Source organism: Nannobrachium achirus (assembly GCF_963921795.1).
Source record: "Nannobrachium achirus genome assembly, chromosome: 12".
NCBI lineage: Eukaryota > Metazoa > Chordata > Actinopteri > Myctophiformes > Myctophidae > Nannobrachium > Nannobrachium achirus.
In genome coordinates, this window is record NC_137832.1 from 43,191,525 (window position 1) to 43,203,010 (window position 11,486).

Consider the following 11,486-nt stretch of genomic DNA (forward strand, 5'->3'; position numbering starts at 1 on the left):
TCTATGTATGGATATCCAGGGTTTGATCTCTGATCAAACCCTGGATATCCATACATAGGTGATGATGAGGTGATGTCAAGTGAAAGTTGAGGCGTTACAGATGGAAGGACAGACAAGATGTGCCGGTTCTCATAGTTAACTGATCTTTGGTTAACTTTTTTCTCTTCAATGTCCCGCGATGCCATGGTCTCCATAGACTTCCATGTAATTTATAGTGTAATTTATAGTGCACGGATCGTGCACGCCCATGCCACCACGTGTGTGCCCACTGTTCACAGCTTTCAAACAAAAAAATCTGCTTGGAAATCCGTTCAGGCATTCATGATTTATCAGCCATTATGTTTTCTTCAGATGTAAACAAACATGGCTGCCATGTTTGAAAGAATGGGTTGGTATGGGGGTTAAACATGCAATTTCGCGATCGCGATCATGCCTAACACATTTCTGGAGGTCCAAAAAACATTTTTGAAAAAAAAAAAACACAAAAAAATTTTTTTTTGAAAAAAAAAAAAAATCTTCAAAAACGGCCCAAACTCGGGAAACTCGGGGTTGGCACAGCGGTGGTACCAATACAAACTCGGGAAACTCGGGGTTGGCAGCATATGTGTTAAATTGATGTAGTGTATCTGTATAGTATATATATTGATATAGTGTATTGGAAGGTAATGTTATGTCTTCAAAAGAACCTTCGTAGAGTAACGGTTTTGGACATAACGGTTTCCATCCGACAGCAACGATGACAGCACATGACACTCACCTGTCATTGGCGATGCTGTGCAGCAGTCTCTGGGTGTGTTCTGAGAGGTCAGAAGGTACCAGGATCTCCACAGGGTTGACCTTCAGGATGCGTGCCTCCAGCTCAGAGCGCGACGTGCCGTCCGTGAAGCAGTCCACCAGCACGTCTCCTGTGCTGGGCTGGACCGCCTGCACCCAGCATTGAAAGGTGATTACTCTCAAACATCAAACGCGTCACACAAAGCTAAAGACAAATGCCTTCCCTTTGAGTGAAATGCAGCGTGGTCATTTAAAGTCATACTCTATATAACATTTATTGTCTCCACCAGCCAAAAGGCATGGGGAGAGACTATGTTTTCGTCCCTGTCCGTCCGTGTGTCCGTGCGTGCGTGTGTCCATCCAGTTTGTTACCAGCTAATCTCCGGCGCCGTTGGCCCGGTCGCTGACAAACTGTGCACACACACTCCCTGGATGCCAATTCATTTTTGATTTTTGCAAAACTAACTTTTGGTCAGTACACCAACAAATTTTGTCCAAAGATCACGCAAATTGGTAGACAGCATCTCTACAGTCATGTGATCGGCATGGATCTGTTCGATTTTCCATATTCCATCCTGATTGGCTAAAACTGGCTTCCAAAGTTTGCAGGATTGGTCAGTTTTGAATAGAATGCCTGAATCATGAACGCAGTGTGCGATTTTGGTGAAATTGTGCATGCACATTCCCAATAGGCTGAGGAATAAATGCCACTTTAAAAAAACAAATCAGCCACATGGTGGCGTTATAACAGCCCGATTTGTGTTATTACCTATAACTCTACTGATCAGTGTACAACTTTTTATGTGCACTCCCTAGAGGCCAAGGAAAAACCTTTGCCCTGCATTTTTCATATCTGCCTTTTATAGCATCTCCAGGAGGCCGACTTATATATATTTTTTTCCTATTATTCCTTTAGATTTTATCCAAAAAGCATGCAAATCAGTACACAGTATCTCTATAGTCATGTGTTCAAGACGGATCTGTCCGATAGTTCATATTCCATCCTAATTGGCTAACATTGTCTTCCAAATATTCTGCACGCACATTCCCACTAGAAAGGAACAAATTACACTCTTTTCATAATGGCCTGTTATAGTGCCAACATCAGGTCAATTTTTGCCAAACAAATTTTTTACATGGCACCCTTTTCACATTTAGCGCCACCAGGAGGCCACAATAACTAATACCTGACCTGGTGGAGACCTGTGCTCGGAAGAGCACTGCTTCTAACAAAACAACGGAAATACAGCTCCAAAATGAACGCTGCAGGGACACGGTTTGGGCATCCATAGGCCTGTCACAGTTATTACATAATCGTCTGATTGCAATTATTTAAGATAATCACAATTATTTTGTATAATCGCAATTACCACCAGGCCAATGGTGAGCTGCTTCCCTGGTTTGTCCCAGTTCTCACTGACACACAGCAGGTAGTTGTCAGGGGGGTCCAGCACCAAGTCATCACAACCCCCCTCCTCCATGTCTCCCAGACGACACACCGGGTTCACATCTCAGGCAAACATTAAAGAAAACACTCTGCATGTCATTCTCATATGTATTGTTTGTCAGATACAGTACATAGAAAACTGACCTGTTAACGCATCATTTCTATAGCGCTCTGTGCGATACCCGTAATTCTATCTACTCATTCCTACAGGCACCTCCTGTGATCTCCAATGTGCTTCAGATTTAGATGAAATGCATTGTGTGCCAGGAAACAAGCAGTATTTCATTCAATTCAGGCGCTTGCCTGTGTTAATAACATTTGATTTCATTAGTGTTGGACACTAAAGGGAATATTGCGTACTAAATATTAAACATAATTACAGAAACCACACAACGTTCAGTGGAAACAAGGCGTCCATACAAGAAGACTGGCATGTCTAGCCAAAACTACGACTCAGTGTATACTTAACAATTTATTTTATGTCAAAGTTATGTTATTGTTGCCCACATGACGGAGGGAAAAAGTATAGAAAATGGAGCAGACCAAGTATAGAGCCCCGGGAGGGGACCGCAGTGAACTGAGTATATAGGGTAAGGGTTCAAATGTATACTGGGTGAAGTGGTTAACACATTGCAAAGTGTGGACTGATTCGAACATTCAACTTGAAAATAGTCTCTGGAGAAAATAAAGATTTACTAATTGAATTCAAACTTCAATGACTTATTAAACGCACAATAATATTTGTTTAGCCGACATTGATTCAATTATTCTGATAATTCAGTAACTCTTCAGCATTCATGAATATGGACAAAATGTCACGGTCTTCAACAGGGGGTCCGGGACCCCTAGGGGGTCCTCTAAATCTTTGTAAGATAGAAACATTTTTTCTTTTTTTTTTCTTTTTTATATTAACCACTTGAACCCTAACGTCCATATTCTGAGAACCTTAGCCAAAAATAGCAAAAGCTTGTAGATCGGCTATTTTCGGCAAAGAGGTTTGGTGTAAAGGGGAAAAAGAGCAGATTAAGTACAAAGTGAAAGGTCATGTTTATTAAGTATTGACGGTTAAATATCTGAAAACACAAACTGACATGAATCCAAAATACACTGATGAACGTGCTGTCAAACAATGAAACTATATGGAATCTGGGGGAACCTGCTTCATCTCTCTCTCAACTAAGGGGTCCTTGGCCTGAAATCATTGAAGACTCCTGCTTTAAATGCATAACTCCTCTGAAGGAGTATACTTTACACACGCAGTATTTGCTGCTCACACACACACAAAAACCTCATATATTAAGGATACCCTCTCCCACCAGAGTGGACTTGGTGTAGAGAGCGCTGAGTTGACGAGTAAACAGAGTGTTCTTGTTGGCTCCTGAGGCTTTGATTGCTGATGTCTCTGTCTGCTTAACTACGCCAACCTACACATGAAACAATGACGACAGTTTAGAGAGCAGTCACTGAAGCAAGTTGATAAGAACCTACACAACAGAGGGGCATTTCTGAGGCTTAATGTGTTTAATGTTCTACTTAACGTTAAGACTTGATTGGGGTGCAGCCATCACGTCTGTAGGGTCAGTACTCATCCAGCTCCTAAGCAATTTGTATTCAACTCAGCATATTAAGTGTCTGGAAAGCCTGAGTAACTATTATTATTCTATTAAACTAAGTGTTGTTATACGATGGTCAGCACATCATTTGATCAATTAATTACCAAGTTAAAATTAAGCACTACATTCACTTGTTCCTATGATTGTTTTAATCACTTGAACCCTAGATTGGGACAAACTCAATTTGTAGTTTTGTGATCTGCTCTAAAGCGGATTTAACTTCAGGCTCTCATCAGGCAGTCGGAAACCATGGGGGAAACAAAGGAAAAGGGGAGGTAGGTATGGGCTTAGTTTATAACAAGTTTCGAATAGTGGCCGTTTGTAGGTGACTTTTCAGACCAATTTTGAAGCAGGCTAGGGATTTGCACTCCTTTAAGGCCTTCGAATTAGAGCCTTTTTAAGTGTGTTCCATGTGGAAGTACTCATGACACCTCATTACTCAGTACTCAGATGAGTGGTATAGAAATCAGTGTTCCTCCAGAATGAAAGCAGACTTGGATTGCTGTGCCCTCCTCCTGTCCTACCTTGTGTCCATGAGAGACCAGCCGTCGTACATGAACAAACAGGCGGTGTGTGGGGATGCTGCAGGTCATGAAGTTGTGGTCCAGATGACAGAAGATGTTGAGCTCTTTCGCAGCAATCTGCTCCCACATAAAAAGACAGATACACAAGTGGGTCCAATGCAATTGTTTACACATCAAAGACCCCATTTTTTTATACTGCGATCTGAGCTATTATTGCTATAGTGATGGAACATTTTGGCCTATACAGAACAAAATAGGGATGACAGGTTGAAAGTGTTTACACACCACAGAGCCAGCTCTGTTAAATGTTCGATAATTGACCATATTCTCACGGTGGCCAATCTGGCCATTTAGCGCTATTTTATTATTCATTCTAGGGGGGAAGCAACTTACAAATGTAAAAGGTGAATGCTTGTCGTCTCATATTATACATTTAAAACTGAGTAAACATTTTTTAGTTCATATACAGTAACTTGCAATCAACATTCATCATCATTTTGTACATAATTCGATTTACTTTTACCATCATTTTATGGTCTAAAATTCATAGAGAGAAACCGGGAAAGTGTCATGATTTGAGATTTTTGCATTGGCTATTAGCAAATATACGAGCTCGCAGCGCGCAACTTTGGGTCGTGCTGCGAAAAATCTTGAAAGTGTGAGAACTACTGATTTAGAAGGCATTTGTAGAATCAGCCTCAGATCTTAATGGGTTATTTTCATAATTGATCAATTATGAAAATAAGTCATTCGTTGCAGCCCTAGTGTTAACACTATGACAGGGGTCTTCAACAGGGGGTCCAGGACCCCTAGGGGGTCTTCGGAGTTACAACAGGGGTCCTCCAAATCTTTGTGTGATATGAACTTTTTTCTCCTTTTTTATCCACAAGTTTCCGCAGGAGTTTACTGGAGACCAAACTTCCGGGTTTAACAGCAGACATACAAGCTCACGTCGCGTCGCAGATGCAACCCGTTGTGAGCTTGTAAATCGGTGCCGGAAGGTCTGTACAGACGTCTGCGCAATGCACTATGGGGCGTTGGAAACTCGTGGATATTAACCACTTGAACTCTAGTGTCCTTATTCAGAGAACTTTAGCCAAAAATAGAAGATCTACAAGCTCTGTAGATCGCCTATTTTTGGTAAAGAGGTTTGGTGTAGAGGGGAAAAAGAGCAGACTAAGTGAAAGGTCAACTTTATTAAGTACTGACAGATCAAGTGGTTAAATATCTGAAAACACAAATTAACATTAATCAAATACACTGATGATTGTGCTGTCAAACAATGCAACTATATGGAATCTACGAAAAGGTTGTGGGGGTGCCTGCTTCATCTCTCTCTCAACTAAGGGGTCCTTGGCCTGAAAACGTTGAAGACCCCTGCACTATGACAACAATTCAACAACACACACCTCTGCATCCTCTCCAAAGAACCTGTACTTGTATCCGCACTCCACAGCCAGTAAAGCGTCCTTATGCTGTTCCTTTATCTGGACGACCTGCTGTTCCAGGGGAGTGTAGACAATCTTAGACTGTTTGCAGGGGCGTTCAGAGGGAGAACTCCGCTCTGCACTCGTTCCTCCTCCTGGCTTGACAAACCTCGTCAAGCTGAACACCTGAAGAAGATGGACCAAACAAACTACATTTTGACCTGTTGAAATTCACCTCAACAAACAGGCAGATTTGAAAACGCAGTAAGGGGGGCGGTAAACCACAGTACAGCCATGTGCTGTCCCACCTGAAGTGTTTTGCCGACCCCCTTCTGGACCCCTGCAGTTTACCTATAGAACAAAACGTACAGTAGCCAACTACTATACATTGAAATAAAGTAGTATGGTTGGATGTCCAAAAATGACTGGGTGATAAGTTTCTTTTAATTATTTAACTTTAACTTAGGGCATCTCATATTGTACTCACATAGGAGTGCAAAATTATTTTTAATCGTGTGAGAGTCTTGATCTCAGTTCTTCACACTTAAAGGCCCGCTGACACGCCCCAAAATTATAATAGTGCAATACAGTAGGTCACGTGGTCTCTCTGAAAACGGTCTGAAATAGTCTGAAACTCATGTCACAGTGTAATCTGCCCCTCGCTCCCCAACAACAGCTGACCAGTACAGTAAGTATTCTAAGTACAGTCAATTCATTTTGATTGGCTTATAATTGCGCATTCCCACAATGACATTATAAAAATTAACTGTACTACGATGTACCCCTTTAAGTAAGAATTGTGCAGCCTTACATTCTATCTACTTCTTTACATTTTCAGCAAATAGTTGTAAATAATTTCAATCATGCTGCTGCTGCTTGAACGACAAAAAATCCTTTTATGTGCAATCATAAAAATAAATCTGATCCTGACATGATGATGCTTTTCACTGCATCAGTGAAGAAGATAATAGTTATTCCTCCTTACCTGCTTTTCACCTGCTTGACTCCCCTCTTCTGTGACTTCTGCCTCCTTCTCTTTCTTTTGGAGTCTGTCGTTATTGCGGCACTTCTCACTAACGTCAGAAGGGGGCGTAGTTGTCTCTCCTGGGTCACAGCTTGCACTGGTCCCGTCTCCAGGCCCCTTCACTTCACCCTCATCCATGCTATCCTCTCTGGCATCACGGGGGTCATCAGTTGAGCAGGCAAAGCCCTTCAGCCGTGCCATGGTGCATGAGGAGAGGCCGGCTGAAACACCAAACGATGGTGTTTTGGTCTCTGAAGAAATAAGATGCAATAATGGAAACCTTACTGAAGCACATCAGGGGACTATTGCATAGTTGCTCATACTCAGCGTGAAGTGTGTGGTGTCTTTTGATTTGTCTGTAAATTATTTGTAATATTCTAGGTTCATTCATATTTCCCTTCAGTCAAAATAATCAGATGTTCAATGCTCACTGTATTCATGTATGCGTTGGCACAAACAGTGGTGGGAAAAGTACTCACATTTTATACTTAGGCTAGGTAAAAGTATCGATGTAGAAATACTCTCTGTTACAAGTAAAAGTCCGGAATTAAAAATATACTTGAGTAAAAGTACAAAAGTATTGGTATCAAAATGTACCTAAAGTACACAAATTAAAATAACTCATTATGCAGAATGTCCCAATATCACGTTTTAAAATGTGTACAAATATCTTGAAAATAGCAGCTCTACAAGCTCTTTTCAAATGGCTGAAATGTATATGTCACCGGATGTTAGAGAAACAGGACGGCCGAGAAACGGAGCACTCGCGGTGCCGCACGGGGCGGAACAAGCGGTCGCCCACAACAACGTCCTCCAGGCGGAGCCCATCGATTGTCCACGACATTGCAAGCGGCGCGAAGGCCAGCGGACCTTGGTCCTGCTCTTCGCCCCCGAGCGCCGCAGGCGCGAGTGGCCGCGAAGAGCGGGCCAGGGCCGCGCGGCCGGCGGAGCGCCGCGCGAGTTACGAAGCCGTGGTGAATGCAATCGTTATATTTATGCCCAGGCCGTAAGGCCTGGGCAAGCCCAAGATAAACGCTCATAGTAAGCTAATGGCTAAGCTAATGGCTAAGCTAATGGCTAAACACCGCCCAGCTAGGCTAGTAAATAAAGAAAGGGAGTCGCAAACGAGTGACGTCAGCGCCTGCACTAGTGAATGGCTGTCTATGGGCTGTCGTCGCCATCTGGTGGTGATTAGTGTGTGGTGAACGAAACAAGCGCTCTTACAATGAACGTCCTGAGTTACCCAAACATACTGTAACATATATAGTGCTGAAGTGGTTTTGTCATCAAAATCTACAAAGTAACTACTAAGGAACTAACCTTTCAAGTAAACATATTGAAAATTGGAAATACTCAAGTCTGTGCACAGTCACTTGATACACGCACGCACGCACGCACGCACGCACACACACACACACACACACACACACACACACACACACACACACACACACACACACACACACACACACACACACACACACACACACACACACACACACACACACACACACACACACACACACACACACACACACCTACCTTTGACTTTCTGGACCTCACAGTCCATATCCTCCACATTGTGTCCATTGTGGGACAGTTTAGCTCGTTTTCCAGGCAACCCGAAGCCATCATCATCAGAGCCAAAGGCATGCTTCTGCTGCAAGACACAAGTAAACAACATCAACATCTGCACACACTGTAGAGGTTCCGAAAGGAGCTATACACACACTGATGGATTGGTGTCTGTCAATCAATTAAATTACAGTATAATGTAACTTCGGTCATGTGTGAGAGACTACTCCTCACCTTGCCTCTAGAAATCTGGTGCTGTGCCTTCTCAGCGGGCTTTTGATCGTGGTTATTCCCTGATTTGGTGTCAGAATGAGACCCACTCTTGCAGCTCGAACCCCCGAAATACTTGCTAATGGAGGTCTGACCGGTGCAGGACTTCTTCAGTGATTTAGGCATGCTTGCGATCCTACCAACAGAACCTATGGATATGCGTCATGAATTAATGCATGATTCATTTGCACATACACAAAATAAAAAAGCGTAGAGATCATAAAAAACAATCCCCGGCTTTTGCTTTTTCAAAACATTGTAGAACACAGTCGCGTGTGCTGAGATCACACCCGGCGCGTAAATGACGTCGGAGTCGGACATAGAATTGGGAAGAGCGACCCCCCGTGGCAGACTTTTTACTCTAGCATTGATATCTCACCAGCACCACATGTAGCATTGTTGTTACTTTAATAGTTCCAACCCCACCTTGTGAGATGTGCAAATATTAAATGCTTAGGACTATAGGTGCTCTATGAAAAATCTGAACAATCACACACGATTGAGAAGGGGAAATTATTCCTATGCTGGATTGGAGATGTAGACCTATTATGTAGCCTATGTATGTATGTATGTATGTATGTATGTATATTTATGTATGTATGTATGTATAATGTATCCTACTGCAGTTGGGCTGTTAATGACCATTCTGTCTCATTGTTTATACCAGAGCTCCAAAGATTGGTTTTCCTGTGTAAATAAGCCAAGTGCTTTTCTAGGATCTCCTTTTAGTTGACCTTGTACCAGTGAACTTTACAGTCATGAAACTGTACTTTTTCCTATGCAAACTTGTCTTCAATCAATCAAAGTCAAAAGAGAACCTGGGTGACTGGGTGAGAGCAAGTCCTGTGGCTGTGAGGCAGTGTCATAGACCATAGACACTTGAGGACACATCCACCAAATCAGCAAAGAGCAGACCAGGCCTTTATTTGAGTAGCTCCAGAAAGTTGCCTGCCTTTTTTTCCCTTTACACCAATTATCTTCTCTGAAAATAGCAGAGATAACAAGCTCACAACTTATTGCTTTGTAATGTCTTGTGAGCTTGGCCCTAGTTGTATATCTGATATTTGTCTATATTTGCCCCAGAATAGATTATATGGTTTATGTGGTTAAACTATGTTTAAAGACACAAAATCAGCAGGAATCACAACACTGTAAATATATATTTAATAAACATTCCTATTCAAGGCTACCAATGTGCTTTTTAAATGCTTGCTAAACCTTTGAAAACAGATTATTTGGCTCTGTCTACTGGCAGCACTGAGAACAACAAAGGAAAGGGAATGCTTGGGAGTAAATTCTGATGGAGAGTTGGGAAAAATGGGCCAACCTGCACTGTGTATTCTATTGTACTTACCTTTACTGTATCTTGTGAACCAGGATCTTGACATTGCGATGTCATGTCACAGTGAGCATTATGCTGTATGCTCTTGGACCACAACAAACTCAGACCCCTGTCTATTACAAATATTCATCCAAAATTGAATCTGAATACATAGAAAAAGCATAATGTGTCAAAGGTTATGATTCATAAATATCGATAGATCATGACTAAAGAATGACAAAGCCACCAGAACACTTGAATGACAACAAGTGCACAAGGAGTGTCATGTAGGCGGTGTCAGACCGCCATTCCGAACATTGACTAGGGTTAGGGTTAGGGTTAGGGGTAGGGTTAGGGTTAGGGTTAGGGTTAGGGTAAGGGTTAGGGTTAGGGTTAGGGGTAGGGTTAGGGTTAGAAGTCAATGTTCGGAATGGCGGTGTTTCGGAATGGCGGGGTGTAACCATGTAGGCAACCAAGCAATCTTTTTCTACCACATAGCCTACCTACACAAAACAAATAGTTATTCTGTCTTGTCATTTATCCGCAAGATTTACTTTTTCGCTTAGGCTGCTATCGGCTGGTAGAAACTAGGACAAGGACATTTTGGCTAATGTTATTCAGGTCACTTGTAAAGAGCCTTTGTTAAGAAATGCAAATGCTGAAAAACAAGCCAGTTTAAAGAGGTAGCATGGGGGGACCCACAATCCACTTCCCTTCTTTTAAAGCCACAGGTTTCATTAGTCTATGACTCTTTGTACATCACCCCTTGCACGATGAAGCTGTGTGGAACCCTGGCATTTCTGTGTATGACTATATCTACAGGTAAGAAACGGTATATAATCATTTAAGGTAACTAGCCTACAATTCAGTATAAATGGTTGAATTATTGCAGCAATTTGTTTACCATGTATACTGTAAGCCTGGGATGAATAACATAATGGTAGAATAATGAGGCCTTTTTTAGCTCAACTTGTAACAGTAATGTCTCCCTAGTTCATGGATTAAGATGCTTCACATGTACTGCAACTGAACCCTATTCGTGCACAGACACCAAATCATGTCCCATCATCTTCAACCGCTGTTTCTCCTTACAATTTGATGGTAAGATGGTACACCACACGTGTAGCAAGTATAGTTCATATTTAGTTTATCATGGGTGAGATGTCAAATACTATCGTCAAACAGGCTGCATTTTTTTGTAAAAGTAGCCAGTAGCCTACACTTGTACCAACCAAATGATGCAATTTCTTTAGGTTAGAGTTTAATTTCTTTCCTTTTCTTCTGTTTAGCAGGTTATAACATGGTCACCAAGGGCTGTCAGAGCAGCATAGCGTGTGGAGGTGCAATGGCTTGCTGTGAGGGAGACTTGTGTAACAGCGCCACACACACTGGTCCAAGCATCATTCTGCTGCTGTTGTCCTCAGCTGTTATTCTCCTCAATTTGAAGATCTGAAAAATATTTAACTTAATTCCTCCTGGTTCTCTCCTAGAACCTCTTCCTGTCTCTTAGT

At 42.1% G+C, this 11,486-nt stretch overlaps 1 protein-coding gene across 1 annotated transcript in view; it reads right to left on the minus strand.

The window, feature by feature from the left end:
- Nucleotides 1–8,789, minus strand: part of msh3 (mutS homolog 3 (E. coli)) — a 65,289-nt gene extending 56,500 nt beyond the window's left edge. Inside the window, exons 1-8 of the mRNA XM_080739369.1 lie at nt 8,619–8,789; nt 8,352–8,469; nt 6,771–7,060; nt 5,768–5,971; nt 4,359–4,475; nt 3,528–3,645; nt 2,145–2,284; nt 758–924 (exon numbers count right to left, since the gene is read on the minus strand). Coding sequence (XP_080595495.1) covers nt 758–924; nt 2,145–2,284; nt 3,528–3,645; nt 4,359–4,475; nt 5,768–5,971; nt 6,771–7,060; nt 8,352–8,469; nt 8,619–8,780 — 1,316 coding nt within the window. The 5' untranslated portion in view covers nt 8,781–8,789. The remainder of the gene's footprint in view (nt 1–757; nt 925–2,144; nt 2,285–3,527; nt 3,646–4,358; nt 4,476–5,767; nt 5,972–6,770; nt 7,061–8,351; nt 8,470–8,618) is intronic.
- Between the last annotated feature and the right edge of the window lie 2,697 nt (nt 8,790–11,486).